General features: G+C 44.4%; 2 protein-coding genes across 4 annotated transcripts in view; one reads left to right on the forward strand and one right to left on the reverse strand.

The window, feature by feature from the left end:
• Positions 1-9,558, forward strand: part of xpo1b (exportin 1 b) — a 28,125-nt gene extending 18,567 nt beyond the window's left edge. For all 3 annotated transcript variants that reach the window (XM_079279902.1, XM_079279901.1, XM_079279903.1), the window contains 11 exons: positions 198-354; positions 467-630; positions 732-866; positions 974-1,157; positions 3,492-3,598; positions 4,751-4,945; positions 5,555-5,723; positions 6,258-6,392; positions 7,181-7,340; positions 7,426-7,522; positions 8,157-9,558. In XM_079279902.1, coding sequence (XP_079136028.1) covers positions 198-354; positions 467-630; positions 732-866; positions 974-1,157; positions 3,492-3,598; positions 4,751-4,945; positions 5,555-5,723; positions 6,258-6,392; positions 7,181-7,340; positions 7,426-7,522; positions 8,157-8,303 — 1,650 coding nt within the window. In that variant the 3' untranslated portion in view covers positions 8,304-9,558. The remainder of the gene's footprint in view (positions 1-197; positions 355-466; positions 631-731; positions 867-973; positions 1,158-3,491; positions 3,599-4,750; positions 4,946-5,554; positions 5,724-6,257; positions 6,393-7,180; positions 7,341-7,425; positions 7,523-8,156) is intronic.
• Positions 9,559-10,916: 1,358 nt separating this feature from the next.
• Positions 10,917-18,647, reverse strand: part of sanbr (SANT and BTB domain regulator of CSR) — a 12,718-nt gene continuing 4,987 nt past the window's right edge. The window contains exons 9-19 of the mRNA XM_079280651.1: positions 18,450-18,507; positions 15,173-15,315; positions 14,968-15,064; positions 14,825-14,857; positions 14,590-14,689; positions 13,535-13,620; positions 12,988-13,016; positions 12,717-12,790; positions 12,048-12,136; positions 11,745-11,827; positions 10,917-11,656 (exon numbers count right to left, since the gene is read on the reverse strand). Coding sequence (XP_079136777.1) covers positions 11,620-11,656; positions 11,745-11,827; positions 12,048-12,136; positions 12,717-12,790; positions 12,988-13,016; positions 13,535-13,620; positions 14,590-14,689; positions 14,825-14,857; positions 14,968-15,064; positions 15,173-15,315; positions 18,450-18,507 — 829 coding nt within the window. The 3' untranslated portion in view covers positions 10,917-11,619. The remainder of the gene's footprint in view (positions 11,657-11,744; positions 11,828-12,047; positions 12,137-12,716; positions 12,791-12,987; positions 13,017-13,534; positions 13,621-14,589; positions 14,690-14,824; positions 14,858-14,967; positions 15,065-15,172; positions 15,316-18,449; positions 18,508-18,647) is intronic.

An 18,647-nucleotide genomic window follows, 5' to 3' on the forward strand; every position in this document is an offset into this window, starting at 1 on the left:
ACATATGAAAAATATATTTATTTTGGGGATGCAGGTTTTGTTGTTTGCTGTCCCTACTTTTATACGAAAAAAAAAAAAAAGCCAAGAATTGGTTGCCAGTTCCTCAAAAAGGTTGCCACTGGCAACCCTTACTGTCGAGCCCCCCCTCTCCCCCCTTAGGTTTTGTGTCTGATTCTGAAAACCCTTGTGTGTCTCAGGATCTGCTGGGTCTGTGCGAGCAGAAGAGAGGAAAGGACAACAAGGCCATCATAGCCTCCAACATCATGTACATCGTCGGCCAGTACCCACGCTTTCTCAGAGCCCACTGGAAGTTCCTCAAAACCGTCGTCAACAAGCTCTTTGAGTTCATGCACGGTGAGGGACTGTTTTGAAAAAGCGTAATTCATTTGGTTTAAAAATGTTGGATCTATCAATATCATATTTTGTCAATTTGGATGCCTCTTGACTGAACATCGTCCTTCATCAGAGACCCACGACGGTGTTCAGGACATGGCCTGTGACACGTTCATCAAGATCGCCCAGAAGTGCCGGCGCCACTTCATCCAGGTGCAGGTGGGCGAGGTGATGCCCTTCATCGACGAGATCCTCAACAACATCAACACCATCATCTGTGACCTGCAACCTCAGCAGGTCAGCAAATACACAGAGAGAGAGAGACAGAGAGAGAGAGACCCACCCAGACCCACAATTCTTTCTAAAATAATTTCTCTTATTTGTCTGTTTGTGTCCAGGTGCACACGTTCTATGAGGCAGTAGGTTATATGATTGGCGCCCAGACAGATCAAGCTGTTCAAGAGCACCTGATAGAAAAATACATGCTGCTGCCCAACCAAGTGTGGGACAGCATCATCCAGCAGGCCACCAAGGTAAGAGCCCGGTGTACTACCACATACTGCAGACGTTTACCCAATTTACCAGTCTATACGTGTGCTAATCCGTTCCCTCTGCTGCTGCACGTCCCGTCCCCCCTCAGAACGTGGACATCTTGAAGGACCCGGAGACGGTGAAGCAGCTGGGCAGCATCCTGAAGACCAACGTCCGAGCCTGCAAGGCCGTGGGACACCCCTTCGTCATCCAGCTGGGCCGGATTTACCTCGACATGCTCAACGTCTACAAGTGCCTCAGCGAGAACATCTCTGCTGCCATTCAGACAAATGGTAAGGGAGGTGTGTGTTTGTCACCATGCCGATCACACGTCTGTGGGTTCATCTCGTTGTTTTTCACGCCATGATGTCACATGAATGTCCGTAAAGGCTAACCGTGGCACTTTTCAACCTGGACCCTCTTTAAATTGGTCCGGTATTAAAGGAGGGCGCTGCAGCAGCCTCGGAACGGGCTGCTGTGTAATTGTTCCAGACAGTTCTGCACCGTCAATGGATGTCCACTAAAAGTGCTTTTCTTTTGCCACTAACCGTTATTATAAGTGTCTGACAACATTATGCAAAAGTCTCTCCAGAGACAGGATCAGAAAGTGAAGGAAAACAGTTTTTTGTCTTCCCAAGTCTTGTTGCCTGACGACAACGTTGGAGCTGTCAGTTTCTTGTGTTTGAGTACAGAAAGCGTAGCGCTACCATTTCTCATGGCTGAACATTTATCTGATTTCGACTAGGTGGAATGAGGCCTAACTCTCTCGCGAGACTTCTCCTTGTGAGACACTAGGTGCTCAATACTTAGTTATTACCTATTAGTCAGTTAACCCCTTTTTACCCCAGGAACTCTCCACGTGGACTAGAAACCAATTGAGGAACTCAAAATCCAGTTCTGGGGACATTAGGCTCGGGTTCTTCTCTCTATAGTCCAGGAACCTGAGGGGTGTGGTTTGCAGGGATGGCCGTCACTGATTGGTCTCACACACACACAGAGCGCTGCTGCTACTCATGTACCGCTTCATTCATAAAACAAGGAAGTGTTCTATTATCGATTCAGGACGAGAGGAGAGCGTTTGTCTTTGTTTGACGACATTAAAAGTGAAACTCATTTGAAGAGGTCATGTGAGCGAGCTGAGAGGGGGAGCAGTGAAAAAGGAGGATGAGAGAAAGTTATTCTCTGATTGTCATTAGAACGTAACTGCTGAGAAACAAACGGACGCTCTGAGTTACTTTCCTCCTCTGCATTTCACTCATTACAGCCTGCGTTAGTAAATACCACGCAGCAGTAAAATGTCTTCTTCGTGAGACAAAAGCAAGGTTTTTATACGTGTTTTTAGATGATGCAGTACACTGAAGAGTGTGTACTTTGTGTAAATCCAGCCCAGTCTCAGTGTGGTGCAGGGTTTGAAACATAACCAAATTCTTTAAAATCTTTATCGTGTGTTAAGTTCCTTTTTTGGTGCTAAAACATATTCTAGCCTTTACTCATGTTCTTGTCACGCTGTTGCATTTTAGTATTTTGTTATTCGGTCGTGGCATTTTGGTTTGCAGGTCGGCAATGCTGCAGCCTCCTTTTTTCTTTTTTTCCTTGCATGCGCCTGTTTTGGTGACTCATCTCTGAGTCTTTCTGTGCTTGAATGTGAGTCGGGTGAACGTGTGAGGTCTGCCAGCGATGATCAAGCATCAAGGATCTCTGCGCTTGCATCAGGATAACGTCTGCTTGACTTTGATCCGTCTTTATCGGACAGCGAGTGCGGAACAGTGTTTTCTGTTCCCTTTGAGAAACAATGTATAGATTAAGTAACAAGAGGGAGAGATGATCCATTGAATTACATACCTGATGACAAATCTGGAAAATTCATCACATGATGCGAAGAAATCTTCAAAATGTTGTTTTTCAATTGTTTTTGTTTGTTGTCATGAGTACTTTCACACAGAACGTGAATATTATGCTACAAAAAAGCAGTATTATTTATTAATTTTCAGATATTTCCAAATCAAGACTGCAAACTTTATTACTTCTTTCAACCTTGACAAAACTAGTCAGACCAGATCAACTCCTTATTTTTTTTTACCTTTCACAATAAAAGCCCTAGACATGTACACTGCCTAGCTGTAAACCAGAGAGAACTCTAATTCAGTCAGAACATTTTACTGAAAGGAAACTGACTGAAGCAGCTTACAGTAGCTCAGGCTATACAACAGTTTGGCTCAGACTCTGCTGTGGGTCAGTCGGATCCTGGTAGTCCTGGCCAAGTCTATCAAACCTTTTATTGGGCACGTGTCCCCAATTCACATCACTGTGTGTAAAGGCCTTAATAGTGCCTTAAAGCAGTCTTGCTCAGTGATTTCTAACGTTGCCTACAATAGCCTAAATGCTGTCATGGCTTGGCACAACCAGAGATCCACTGCCACACAAACCCGCTCCTGTGGATCCGTCACTGCTCCGCCAGTCAGCATTTATCTGACTCACAGGTCTGCAAATGCTTTGTGGTACACACACACACCCCCACCCCGCTCGCTCGCTCTCTCTCTCGCTCTCTCGCTCTCCCCCTCCCTCCCTCCCTGCGGCCGTTCCTCATGCGAAACCTTTCAATGTGTGTCTCCTCTTTTGCGTTGCAGGTGAGATGGTGACGAAGCAGCCCCTGATCCGGAGTATGAGAACGGTGAAACGAGAGACGCTGAAACTGATCTCAGGCTGGGTCAGCCGATCAAACGACCCACAGATGGTGAGGAATCTCTCTGAAAGCCTCAGCCACTCTAAACTCACCAAAAGAAATGCAGCGTTCTGAACGTACTTTAATGAGCTAGCGGCAGCGCTGTAGTTTGACTGTCGTGTCCTCGGGAGATGCTGCACACTCTGTGGCAGTGGAACTAATCCAGTTGGTATTTTGGATCAAACGCAAAGATTTCATTTCCTCGTGGCAGACTTGGATGTTTGTGCCCTCAACCGCGTTTTAATCAGCATCACAATAACATCCATTGTGTGTCAGAGTTTATTAAAAAAAAGAAAGAAATTATAGCTGCACCTTTTCAAAAGTGAGTCTGTAAAGACTTCAAAGTCTTCACAGCGCCCGTCTTTGTAGATTGCTAAAAGGAAGACGCATCTTTGTAGGCCAACCCCGGAGTTGGCACGGTACTGGTTCTGGAGTTGAACAGAACATAAGCTCTGTGGCAAACAAACGTTTATGTTCTGCAAGATCATTTTCACGAACTAGGCATGCTCCAGCTTTGGGTACCGATCTGATACCAGTGTTTCATTAATAAGCTGTAAGCCTCACTGTGTGGAAGTTATGTTCAGGCAACATCAGCATTGCTTCCCTAACTATGGAAGACAAAATGAAACGCGTTGCTATTTATCATTAAATAAATTGTACACCAGCAACTTGGTAGAAAATCTTCAAAATAAACAGGAATTCAAATTCCAGTATAAAATGTACATACAAATAGAATTTAACCTCAACCTCTCAGTAAATATTGTAAACATGCATTTATGGTCTAATCTCTAGTTTCAAGTCTTCTTCAATACAGCATGATGTTCATTCAGTAAGTTATGGTCCATTTAGAGTCAAACGGACCATGAAGCGGAGTGTGTTTTAGGGCGGGGCTACCTTGTGATTGACAGGTCGCTGCCCTACCAGAGACGTATACAGCATCCCGCCTCCTCTTTTCAGCTTGTTTTAACCAAAGACCTTAATTTAGGCATCTAACCAAAAACTCATGAACAAAACAAATTGACCGTGAGACGAGGGAACAGGAAGTGCAAACATGCTGACTCATTCCCGGGTCTAAGGTCTCACTCTGCAGGTGGAGGCTCCCGTTCTGTTCTGCCTCCGGTGTTGCCGTGTTGCTCTCTGCTGATCCCTGCTGTTGTTTCTCAGGTCGGGGAGAACTTTGTCCCACCGCTGCTGGACGCCGTCCTCATCGACTATCAACGCAACGTCCCCGCGGCCCGCGAGCCCGAGGTCCTCAGCACCATGGCGACCATCGTCAACAAGCTGGCGGGGCACATCACCAGCGAGATCCCCCAGATCTTTGACGCCGTCTTCGAGTGCACCCTCAACATGATCAACAAGGTGAGATCAGCTGGACGCAGCTCGGTTGGTTTTTGGTTCACAGTAATATTCGTCTGTTTTGATAATGGAACGGTACAATATTTTAGTTTCTGATCATCTGTTTGAGTGAAAATCTAAACATGTCCAATAGAGTAGACGACTAAGCATATTAAGCTCTGTTTGTACTGACGCACACGGAGGCTTTCATGCTCATCGCGCTGTTCGTTGCATTCTTGTGTTGCGAAGAAGCAAAGAGGGCAACGCCATGAACCGACTTCCACAATGCAGAGGAGGGATTGTAATGAACTGTAAACTCATATTCAGAATCAGAACCGTTTATTGCCATTGTATGTTCAACATACAAGGAATATGTATGTATGTATGTATATATATATATATATATATATATATGTATATATATATGTATGCATTCAAGGGTTCAATCGCATTCAAGGGTTAACATTCTTAGTGTATCATTGTTTGATTGGACCAATGTTGTTTAAAGAGATGTAACTCTGTGCAAGTGTGACAATATTATTCATATTTTACTGCAGTTATTTAATGCAAATGTTCTTTTAGAGCAACATGTGAGGAACGAGTGCTGAACAACTTGGGTTTTTTTTCTGCTAGAACTTCGAGGAGTTCCCCGAGCACAGGACTCACTTCTTCTACTTACTGCAAGCGGTGAACTCTCACTGCTTCCCCGCGTTCCTCGCCATCCCCCCCGCCCAGTTCAAGCTGGTGCTGGACTCCATCATCTGGGCCTTCAAACACACCATGAGGAACGTGGCTGATACTGGTAGGGCCACACACACACACACACACACACACACACACACACATATTTCATGTTCATATTGAGCTCATATGGTGCCTGGAGCATGAATACTAAATGTTATAGAAGCATCCAGGTGTTGTGTTGTATCATGTCGGGAGGACAGAATGTGTCACACAATAAAATCTATTTGTTTAAAAGCTATGAAAGCCCATTTCCGCCTGTCATCATTTATGACTTTGTATCACATCATTTTGACTCATATTTATGACTTTCTCTCTCTTAATTTCATAATTATGATTTTATATCATCATTTTATATCATAAGTATGGCTTTTTCATCTCATCGTTTTGAGTTTCTCATCACTTTGACTTTTGTTTCTTCTCATAATTATGACTTGAGATGAAGTTTTCATCTTGTTTTTTTCTTCTACGGGTGGGAATGGGCTTCCATAGAAGTCCGACACAGCAGGTGGCCTCTGCTGCAGCAGTGTCCGGGTTAAATGTGCCTTTTGTGAGGACGTGATGTGAGGAAGCTCTCGTGTTTGTGCTCGTCCAGGTCTGCAGATTCTCTACACGCTGCTGCAGAACGTGGCCCAGGAGGAAGCCGCCGCGCAGAGCTTCTACCAGACGTACTTCTGCGATATCCTACAACACATCTTCTCTGTGGTCACCGACACATCGCATACTGCTGGTGAGTCCACACACACACACACACAGGCATGAGCTGTGGGGACACCTGAACGCGCTCTTTTAAGGATTAACCTTTATTTAGCCGGGATGATCCCATTGAGATTTGGATTTACAAGATGGCAGCGTAAAAGGTCCACACAAGCGCATTGTAAAAACACAGATAAGCGACACAAACGGAAGTTACAAAAACAACAAAAAAAACTTCACATAAAAGAGACGACGGACTTAAAGCAAATTGTAACGGTCAAATGATTTTCCTTCAGTGCTTAAATGATTCAATAATGATGAAATATTCCATCTTCAAGTGTCTCTGCAGCGCACACCAACATCAGGGTGCAGGAACTTTAAAAGCACTTTCACCAAAAGCGATGCAGGTTCCAGTAATAATGAATATGATCTGTCTGCATTATCTACTGATGGTTGTTAACGTCAGCAGAAATAAGGAGGCAGTTGATGTAATATGGCCTCATACAGAAATATGTACCAGTGTTGCATTCTACAGATCTATAAAGAGGACAAAGCAGCGTTGTCCTTCAGACAGCAGAGATGTGTGCGGAAACCCCAATCAGAGATAAATCGCTACGAAGCGTGAAATACTGCATCTAGCACGCAAAGATAAAACATCACCACAATCAGTCGCTTCAATTCATTTCTTCCGAGCAGCAAAAGAAAAACAGCATTTGTTTCTGTCGTAGAAACTTAACTTCATGTGTGATATGATATTTAAATGACGTTTAAATTAAGTTGCGTCAGTAATAGTGTGTGTGTGTGTGTGTGTGTGTCCTGCAGGCCTCACGATGCACGCCTCCATCCTGGCCTACATGTTCAACCTGGTGGAGGAGGGGAAGATCACCACGGTGCTGAACCCGTCCAGCCCCACCAACAACCAGGGCTTCATCCAGGAGTACGTGGCCAACCTGCTCAAGACCGCCTTCCCTCACCTTCAAGAGTGAGTACACCGACCCGCACACACAATCTCTGCTGTGGTCAAACACTTGTATTAACATCCCTGTGTGTGTGTGTGTGTGTATCAGTGCTCAGGTGAAGGTGTTTGTGACCGGGCTGTTCAGTTTAAACCAGGATATTCCTGCCTTCAAGGAGCACCTTCGGGACTTCCTCGTGCAGATAAAGGTGAGCTCAACGTGCTCAATGTGCTCAGTCGTGAGTCGCTTTGGACGGCATCCACTACTCTCGGTGTCACCACAGAGACCAACACCAGCAGTTACACTTGGTGCTGATGTGATATATGTCCATGTGATGATGGCGACCGATGCGGTTTTTCCGCTGTCGGGCTCCATGGTTATTTTCCCGCCTATAATTGTTTTAATTTGCGCTAAAACTGAGCTTTGAGACGTAATCAGGGTAGTTAATCGGCTTATCAATGAAACACTGGTATCCGAATTATTGTCAACAATTTTGATAAGCAGTTCGTCCTTTATTTAGTCATTTATTGTATGAAAATGCTAAACATTCACTGTTTGCTGCTTGTGTTCACTGGTTTAAATCTTTGTAAATGAAATAGATTTGTGTTTCGGACACTTTAATGTCACCTCGGAGTCCGGAACAACTTGACTGGTTGTCGAAGGATTAAGTTTAAACTAAAAGATAACAATCAGTTAAATGTAAAGTGAATTGATGAATATAAGTAGTCGTTAGCTGGATCCTGCTCTAGGATCAGTGGATGGAGAGGATGCATCCATGGCGGTGTGCTGTAGTCCGGCGTTCTGAGAGCTAACCGCAGCGGCTGCTTGTTCTGCCGTTCCAGGAGTTTGCCGGCGAGGACACCTCGGACCTGTTCCTGGAGGAGAGGGAGGCGTCGCTTCGTCAGGCCCAGGAGGAGAAACACAAGATCCAGATGTCCGTCCCGGGCATCCTCAACCCGCACGAGATCCCCGAGGAGATGTGTGACTGAGCCGCAGCGCCGCCCGACTGTACAGTAGTCCAAACAAACAAATCAACCCGAACCACAGCAAACACAACGGAACCCAAGACAGGCACTTGAGTGCGGCGGGAGGCCGCGGGCCGTCCCACCGGATGTTTGTTGACCAAAACAATGCCAACAACGTGTACATGATTACCGCGTCACCCTGTGGCCCTTTTTACATAATCTGCGTTTTCTATGGAGACTTTTTTTGTGTAATATCTTTCCAGAACTGTTACTCGAAGCTTCCGTTTTGTCGGTCCATCCCAAGACCTGCATGATGAGGTTCTAACGATTAGACTTAACCATCTTATGTTCTTCTGTTCCCTCGACCTCCCACCTTCTTTTTTTTTTTTCTTGACCCCAACTCTTCCCTTTTTCTGATATATCTGTTTATATATAAATACATGATATATATATATATACAGTCTGAGCAGGTTTCTGGACCCGTGGTGTGACGGACAGGAAGTTGTCTTTCAGCGGCGAACGCGCCGTCCGGTGCCCCACTGCATCGTGGGAGAATGTGAATCGAAAGGATTAATGAATGAAGGTGGAGAGATGCTGCTCCGCGTGTCGGCTTCGGCCGCTCACGAGTCTCGCTCGTGTGTGACTGCTGCCGGCAGGTTTTTTCTTTTTTAGCAAAACCGAAATATGTGCATATCATCCCAATTGGATAGCATCTTTAATACCATGGGAACATTTATTTTTTCTTTTCTTTTTATTCGATTGTTTCTTTTGTGTTGTGGGTGTGTGCGCGTGTGTGCTGTCGCCGAGTCGACATCAGCGTTTTGTTTTCCTCTAAGAGGATTGTTGCTCGTGTGAGCCTTCATCAACGGGATGTTTTAAGGAAGTGGCGGAGGTATTTATGGGTTCTTAGTTGGTTGCATCTTTATAACAACTCCTGTTTAACTCAGATGGCTTTTGAGATTTTTTGAATTGTACTAATTTAGATTGTTTACCAGGCGGTAGTGCTCCAAGACGCTACCTTTAGAGCAAAAACCAATAAAACTTGGTTTACATTTCATTTTGCATTTTCTTTCAGTTGTACCTAGTTTGAGTTCAGTTCGAATAAAACAAAAGGGTTTTTTTGGGGGGGTTTTCTGGCTGGAGAGCAAATTAGGAAATTAGGTTTAATTCGGAAAATAATGTATAAATGCAAAGAAGCGCCCGATCTCTAATGGCAAATTCCCCTTCTCGAGGTGTTTGTTGTGAACTTTTTGAACTGATTAAAGCTGAGAATTTTATAACCCTGCCTTTGCTCAGATTTTGTTTTATTTTTATAAGATGGTATTTCTTCCACTCAAACTCGACTCCAAAATGTGTTCATTTTTTTTACCTTTTGATTTGCAAGTTAGACTCGTTCTTTCACTTCTGTGACATTGAAGTCGAACCCCTGCAGTCTGAAAAAAAGAGTTTGGAGCAGGTGAACTGCCCACATGTTCATGAGGGCTTAATGTGGTGTTCTTGTCCTGAGACTGGGGGGGGGGGGCATGTATCCACATTGAGAATGAACTATTTGTATTGTTTGCTGCATCTGAACGAAATTGGTAAAATTCTTAGTCTGACCTGAAATCCTAAAAGGAAAGGCAGCTGATGCTGCTGATGCTGATGATGATGATGACTAGTGTCATCTGTCGTCCAGCGCAGTTGTTCCCGGGACATTTCCACTCGTGGCATCTTTGGCCGAGGTCGGCGCTGTGTGAACCGACCCCGCCACTAATCCCTGTTAACATGCTGGTATTGCATTAAAGATTGTGACGACGCCTCGCCACCGAGGTGTTGGAACGCCCATCTGATGCAACCGGAGAGGGAGCGGTTCCCACTACGAGGCACTGAATGTTTGCAAGTTTTGTTTGCCTTCTGGTGTTTTAGGGTCAAAGCCCTGAACGGTTGTCCCGTTGCACGCCCCTTTTAAAGGAAGCCTTTCGCTCATATTAGGGACACAACTTCTATTTTCTGCATGTTTTTGTGGAGTCAGCATCTCTTTCTCCTGGTAATTATTCGTTCACGTCTTTGCTTTGGTGCTCCAATATCTGAACCCTCTGGGACCATCATTCAGTCTGGCTGTAACTGGACACACACGCGCTTCCTGACCCAGATCCTCAGGCATTCTCGGCATTTGCTGTCGAGAAGAGGGGACAGCTGGGGTAGTGCAGCCCCCCCCCCTTCAGCACCCAATAAAAGAAAAGCCCACTCCACGCCGCCCCGTTCGCTGTAGGTAGGCCGGGTTATTAATACCCCTGTGAGTAAGTCAGACAGGAAGAGCCAGGTTAGCACACCCACTGGACAGCGGCTGACCCTCTACCCAGTGGCGCATACCAGCCCCTCTGCACAGGACTCACACCGTTTCCACCAAACAGGCTTTTAGTCTTTCAGGGAAGACCTAAAAGGCCCGCTAAGGAAATAAACCGTAAAAGGAGTCTAATCAGCGTTTACATTTTTTATTCCACCCCTGTTAAATTCTTCGACATCATCTAAGTTGTAGCAAAGGGTCAGCTGACAGGTTGCGTCAAACTGGGGCATAGTTGAGAGCCCAGCCCTGCCCAGCCCTGCCCCCCCCCCCCCAAAAATGATACACTGCCACCCAGTGGAACGTAAGCGGAAACACTTCATTCATGTTTTATTGGTGCCAGTGTATGTACAGTGCAGTCGCGCTCCAATACAGACAGGAAGGACTCTAGCTCTACGAGAACTAAACACACCGCAGCGTCTGTCATCTGCCCAGAAGACCATAAATGTGAGTGCAGAGTCAACTCGTATGTGTCGTGATTGGCGTCTTAACCGAAACAAGCCGCGGTGAGCGTGTCATTCCATATCCGGCCTTCGGCATCACTGTTTACGATTACTGGATCCGAATCATTCAGATCTTCCAGGAAGACGACAGAAAACACTAAATCCTAAACACACACGGAGAAAGTTGATAGAGTGCATTTCCCTTCGTGCTGAGCTGGATCCAGACCTCTTGTTTGTTTGTTTGTTTTTCCAGGACTGACCACAGCTGCACAAATAAGGAGCTAGCTGAGTGACGGGCTGATGGTGATCAATAACGAAGTCACCTGAGTGAAGCCCAGAGGGAGGGAGGGGCCGGGGGGCCTGACAAAGGGTGCGAGGGTGAGGAGTCCACAGCTGGGTTATATGAGTGGAGGCCGTGCTTTAAGGGGGGGGGGGGGGGGGGGGGCGGGATGTTATTTAGTTGCACTGAGCCCTCGCGGAAGGATCTCTCCTCTTCGTCTTCTTCTTCGGTCTCTCAGTCAGTTTTCATGTCCGTCTCTTAGACAGCTCAGCGGCCTTTTCCCCATCGGGTCCTTTATGTGGTCCGGATCTGAGCGTAGCGCATTTTAGATCTACAGAGAAAAAATAATTATTGAATGGTGTGTGCGTGCGTGCGTGCGTGCGTGCGTGTGTGTGTGAGTGCGCGTGCACAAACAGTACCTGGGTGTCTTCTCTGAACTCTGTCTGGCTTGAGCGACACTCTTAAATTGCGCTTCCAGTCTGGAGTAGATACCTCCTGTAGGCTGCAGCAACCGCACACACACACACGCACACACACACACAGTCCAGAGCAAAAACAATCTGACATCAGGCAGCTGCAAAAACTAGGACAGCAGGGCTGACTGCTCAGCACCCAGATCATGACCACATGACGTGAGATGAGACTAAACGCGGCGGTGAAAGCTACATTTCCGGCGTCCTGATGCTGAATGACATTTTGCGTGTACGTGAACAGATGCTTGCCTCCTTCGTGTCCTTCGACTTGCTCTGCTCCTGGTCGCCAAACCTCATCTTCGTCAGGTAGCCGATGATCTCCACCATGCGACGCTGGTCTGGTTCACAGGGACACGTACAGGGAATAAACAAGTTGATGTTGACTTAGCGGGACTGTATGGAAGCCTATAGGGGTCTTTATTCAAATGATAACGTAACTCCACAACAGCGTTGTATTTTTCCACCTGTATATGTGATATTTGAGTAAAAATGATGAACTCTTACGGGCGTACTTCGACCATTTTTGAAATTCATATTCCGATTAATTAAAATGCAATAAAAACAAATGTAGCCACATACAAGCATTCTTTGAGTCACAAATCAAAATAAACAATTTCTAAATGAAAATGGCATTTGATATTTAATTATTGATGACATACCCTGCTGTACAGTGGACAATATTCAAAAGCAATAAGCCTCAGTCTATTTCATTTACATTTAAATGTCACTAAAATGTGAATGTCGTCCGTCAGTTAGGACGTCACTTCCTTGATCGCCTACCAAAGTACCATTGTTTGTCTCCATTTCAAGTTTACAGTAACATTTAAATAAAGTCCCCTATTGGCTTCCATACAGATGTAAGTTTGAAAGAGTAAAGTAAAAGCATTTAAAAATATGAAAGTATTAATAATAACGTACCTTCTTCCCTCTGAGCGTCCTGGTTGTATCTCATGGAGCGAGAACTGTCCCACTTATTCTTCTGGACACTCACTCTGCAAAACACACCGCAGCCACCAGGATGCAATAAAAAGACAGATATGAAATCAAGATATTTAAAACATTTAAGTCAAATCAAGTACATATAAGTATATAAGAATAAACATCCTCCTTCCAGCCTCATCTGATACTGTCGGTACGTAAACGTGCGAGTGTGAGGATTTTCTAAATGAGTGTTTGCAGATGAACTCACGTGAAAGGTGTGTTGTCCCTGGACAGTGTCTGAGGGAAAGGAAGTCATGTTTCGAAAACTTTTAAAGTTACAGTTTGACACTCGGGGTGTAAATATGTCCTGCACTGTGTTATTAGAACAAATGTACTATTAGCGCGATGTCTTTAAATCGAATGCAACTGTAAAACAAAATACAAAGTAAATACAGAGTTGAACAACAAACAGCCTGCAGGGCTTCTGGTTGAATTAACATGAATAAACTATAATACATTCAAAAATACATAAATAAGCAGTGTGTTTAATGAGTTGTAATGCATAAGTCAGAGTCAACTGTACGTACTAATTCCTTGAAGCTGAATTATTATGCATTGATAAAAAATGAAATGAAAAATATTGTGAAAAGCAATATTTCCATATCTATATTTCAGACTGTAAACAATACAGCCTGCTACAGTACATCACACACTGCAGCGTTACAATGCCATAAGCACCATGAGACCAAAAGAAGAAGTCTCTTCAGTGTTTCACTGCTCTGAGGAAATGAATATGAATGAAGCCGCTGACTCACTTTCTCTGCTTTGTCTTTGCGCTGGAAGTTCGGAGAGGACATTTGTTTTTTCAGAGGTCTGTGGGCCTTCTTGGCCTTCTTAGCAGCTGGAAACAGAAAAACAACACACACACACAGAAAGAGCACGATGAATATGCTGGGACGGCACATGACGCCATCTGCTGGCCAAAGAGAGCAGCTGTTTTATTTCCCATCCTTATTAAGAAAGGGCTGAAAGTACCAACAGTGACATGATAAAAATAGACGAGATGAAAACCAGTGATGAGGTGCTAAATATAGAGACATGTTCCACTACGCGTCCTCATTCTGCTTTTATCATTTAAACTGTGACTCAGCATTAAAGGGAAGCTGCTACCAGGTTACAGGAACTCAGATTCACTGAAAAAACGTCATGAAGATAAGTTTATTATGACGTCAGGTCATAAGTCACAGTAAATGAACACCTGAAGGCATCGTGTGTGGCACTCTTATTCAGAGAACATGACACGGTGCAAATAATCAACTACTAGAGAACATACGTTCTGGACGTTTCAATAAACTGCTGTTCATCAAGAAACACTTCCGTAACTCGTTACTTCGTGCTACTTACTTCGTCATCTTGAGAGGTGTTTGGGAATATTTTATTTTTAACTTTAGACAGAGTTAAATGGCTTGTTCTGCTTCTAGTCTTCATGCTAAGCTAAGCTAAGCTAATCGTGTTCTGAGCTCCGCCTCTGAACACACATACAGGTCTCACTCTTGAAAAGAAAGTGTTTTGTGAACAGTGAGTTTTTTTGTGTTTTAAAAATGGTGAACGTTCCTTTAAAGTAAAACTTCTTAAAAATAATATGTATATTATAAAATGACTAATTATTGAGTGTGGTTGCTGAATAACATTACTGCCAGACTAATCCGTGACTAATATCTGAGTTGCAGCCGTATAAGTGAAGCTCAAATCAAAGCTGCAAGCACCAAATGTGGGACGATTAGCACAAACACTGCACAGACATAAAAAAGTGCATCTACCAACATGATCCGGCTGTGATCCATCACAAAGCGCTACGAAGCTTCCCCACCTTGTTTCTTGGACAGCTCCTCTTCGTCCCCCACCTCATCCTCGGTGACCTCTGACCCCGTGGTGTACTCCTCATCCTCTGACAGGAGAGTCTGCTGCCTCTGGAAGATGAAGGTCACTTTACACTCGACTGATCTCACAGAAGATCTGGGTAACAGCGCCTGCATGTGTTTGCAATTGTGACAGACGGCTGGCTAAACACAACGTGACGAAGGGAATGAGGGGGAAGTTCCTACCAGTTGCAGACTCCAGTTTTTCAAAATGGAAAACTGGTTGGGGAAAAAAAAAAGAGAGAGTAGCTGAAGTCAGAACCAGAGAGAATGTACACGGTAGAAGAAAAGTAGGCGACGGAGAGAAGAGACACAGGAAGAGGACTCACAGGGCTGCCGTCTCCTCTCAGAGGTCCCAGCAGTGTTGGCTCCAGGAGGACGTCGCAGTCCTGAACCTTCTCTGCACTGGGTGGACTCTCCTCAGCACTAACACATAAGATCGCAAAGAAAAAAAAGATTTTTCATCAGAATCCCTGCAAACACACTCACACACACACACACACACACACACACACACGTGCTGATGATGCTCACCCCTCTGCAGGCGGTGTGTTGGACAAACACACTGCGTCTCTGTGCAGCAGCAGGTCATTGAGGACTCTGGTCTGGGCTGAGGTCACCTCGTCGCAGGTGTCGTCATCGGGGACGTTCACTATGTGGTCTCGCATCTTACAGCCCTCAACACACAAACACATCTGTACTTAAAGGGAGGGGTCGGCAAGTGGGGTTGCATGAGGTGGGTCTGAAAAATGCCTTAAACCTGCACTCTCCCTCATGGCCAGCAGGGGGCGACTCCTCTGGTTGTATAGAAGTCTACTTCTCTCTTGATTTATTACCTCAGTAAACATTGTAAACATGAGTTTATGGTCTCAATCTCTAGTTTCAAGTCTTCTTCAACACAGCATGATGTTCATTCAGTAAATGATGGTCCATTTAGAGTCAAACAGACCATAAAGTAGTGGATGCTTTAGGGCGGGGCTACCTTGTGATTGACAGGTCGCTACCATAGGGCATCTTTAAATCACACTTCCGCAGTCCAAATATGGTCACTTTCGCTCACTGGTCGCAAAAAAACGAGATGGCGAGAGCCAAAGTCCAAGATGGCGATGGCCAGAATGCCACAAACCAATGGGTGACGTCCCGATGACCACGCCCACCTTTTATATACAGACTATGAAGTGACGCTACATTCAAAATATTAGCTTTACCTCGCCATCAGGGTATGCACACACAGTGGACTTAATATTGGGGTCGGAGAGGGGACATTAAAAACTGTAGGATGACAAGCGACGAACTGAGTTCACTCACTTCATGTTAGAATGACCTTTCCTTCTTCTTGATCTCCTTGGATCTCCTTGGAGAAATGCTACGCTGGTCAAAATAGAGAAACGAGAGTGTCGGAAGCTGAGCGCAGGTGGCGAAAAACTAATCTCCAGGTTCACTGTGACATCTATAAAGAGAGACTTCGCAATTATAATTTGGAACTTAGAAATGCAAGGCAGTCATTCTTCTCTGACATCATAACCAAAAACAAGAACAATGCACGCGCCTTATTTGCTACCGTCGACAGGCTAACAAACCCTCCAGTGTCGGTAGCTGCTGAGCTCCAATCCACCTGGGCATGCAATCAATTTGCCTCCTTTTTTACTGACAAAATTCAGAAAATTTGACAAGCAGTCAGTGCCTCCACATCAACCACAGGATATGTGTTGTCCCGATCTCTGAATAACATCCATTCAAATATCATGACACAATTTCATTCAATCGACCGTAGAAGCCTAGAAGACATTATACAACATCTGAAGTCATCCTCCTGCTGCTTGGATATTCTACCAACACACTTTTTCAAAAATATTTCAAACTGCATGACCACTGATCTCTTACATATTGTAAACACATCCCTTCTCTCAGGTGTCTTCCCACAAGCCATAAAAACTGCAGTTATTAAACCGCTCCTAAAGAAGGCTAGTTTAGACTCCGCAACGATGAAAAATTATAGGCCAATATCAAACCTCCCATTTTTAAGTAAAATAATTGAAAAAGCGGTTTTCCAACAGCTGACCAACTTCTTGGCCGTAAATAACTGCTTTGATGTTTTCCAGTCAGGCTTTCGACAGCACCACAGCACTGAAACTGCTCTTGTTAAGGTTTTCAACGACATCCACTTAAACATAGACAATGGCAGAAGTTCAGTCTTAGTGTTACTGGATCTCAGTGCTGCATACGACACGGTCGACCATGCCATACTCCTAGAAAGACTAAAAATCTGGGTGGGACTCTCTGGCACAGCACTTAACTGGTTTGAATCCTACTTGAAGGGCCGAGAATACTTTGTGTCTGTAGCTGATTACACATCAGAGCTGACTAAAATGACATGTGGTGTTCCCCAAGGTTCAATACTGGGGCCTCTTCTGTTCAACATCTACATGCTTCCACTAGCTCAGATTATGGAAAACATCAAAGTGTGTTATCATAATTATGCAGACGACACACAAATCTACATAACTATGTCACCAGGGGACTATAATCCCATACAAGGGCTGGGTAACTGCATTGAACAAACCAACAACTGGATGTGCCAGAATTTTCTTCAATTAAACAAAGATAAAACAGAAGTAATTGTTTTTGGTACCAAGGACGAACAATTGAAAATCACCGCTCAGCTTCAGTCACTGATGTTAAAACCCACAAACCAAGCCAGAAATCTAGGTGTAGTTATGGATTCAGATCTCAACCTGAACAGCCATATCAAGACAATTACAAAATCAGCCTACTATCACCTGAAGAATATATCAAGGATTAAAGGATTTATGTCTCAACAGGATTTGGAAAAACTTGTCCACGCATTTATCTTCAGCAGACTGGACTACTGTAACGGTGTGTTTACAGGTCTCTGTAAAAAGTCCGTCAGAAAGCTGCAGCTGATTCAGAACGCTGCAGCTCGAGTCCTCACTAAGACCAGGAGGGTGGATCATATCACTCCAGTTCTGAGGTCTTTGCACTGGCTTCCTGTCCAACAAATAATTGACTTTAAAATCCTGCTGTTGGTTTACAAAGCACTGAATGGTTTAGGGCCAAAATACATCTCTGATCTGCTGCTACCTTATGAACCATCCCGACCCCTCAGGTCGTCTGGGACCGGTCTACTATCTGTTCCCAGAGTCAGAACTAAACATGGAGAAGCAGCGTTCAGTTTTTCTGCTCCACATATCTGGAACAAAGTCCCAGAAAGCTGCAGGTCTGCTGAGACCCTCAGCTCATTTAAATCAAGATTGAAGACTTTTCTGTTTGCTGCTGCCTTTAATTGAACCATATTCAATTAATATATTGATCAATTTCCTGCATTTCTGCATTTTACTACTGTATTTTATTTCTTACACTGTTCTTAATTGCTGTTAAATCTCCTTTTCTTTTGCCTTATGTTTTGATGCTTTTAATGGTTTTAAAAGGACTGCACAACATATCGCCATTTCCTCCGGGACCGAGTTCGTGCAAGGCGTACACTATAAAACGCAGTTCGGCAGAGATCTTTTCCAGACGTGGTTTGTGTGCGAGTAATTGCAGAATTGCGGCAGTGTATGGTTGATTGCGTGCAGCGTAATGTCTCAGGGAGACATCAATTATTGTTTCAATGTATGTTTTAAATCTCCTTTACTTTTTACTACTGAATTTTATTTCTTACACTGTTTCTTTAATTGTTTTTAAATCTTCTTTTCTTTTGCCTTATGTTTTGATGCTTTTAATGGTTTTATGTGAAGCACTTTGAATTACCTTGTTGTTGAAATGTGCTATACAAATAAACTTGCCTTGCCTTGCCTTGCCTTCTGTCCTTACGCTCTCTTTGTCTGGGGCAGACTGCAGTAGAAAATCTAACAATGAGTTATATTCTGCAGTAAACACAACACAGCCCCCTCTCTGAGGAGTCACTACAAAAGAGCACGTGATCACGTGACGCACTATTACAAATAGCAGTTACACAGTCCATCTTCTATCAGTCTCTTTGTGCAGC

Source organism: Melanostigma gelatinosum (genome assembly GCF_949748355.1).
Source record: "Melanostigma gelatinosum genome assembly, chromosome: 12".
Lineage (NCBI taxonomy): Eukaryota > Metazoa > Chordata > Actinopteri > Perciformes > Zoarcidae > Melanostigma > Melanostigma gelatinosum.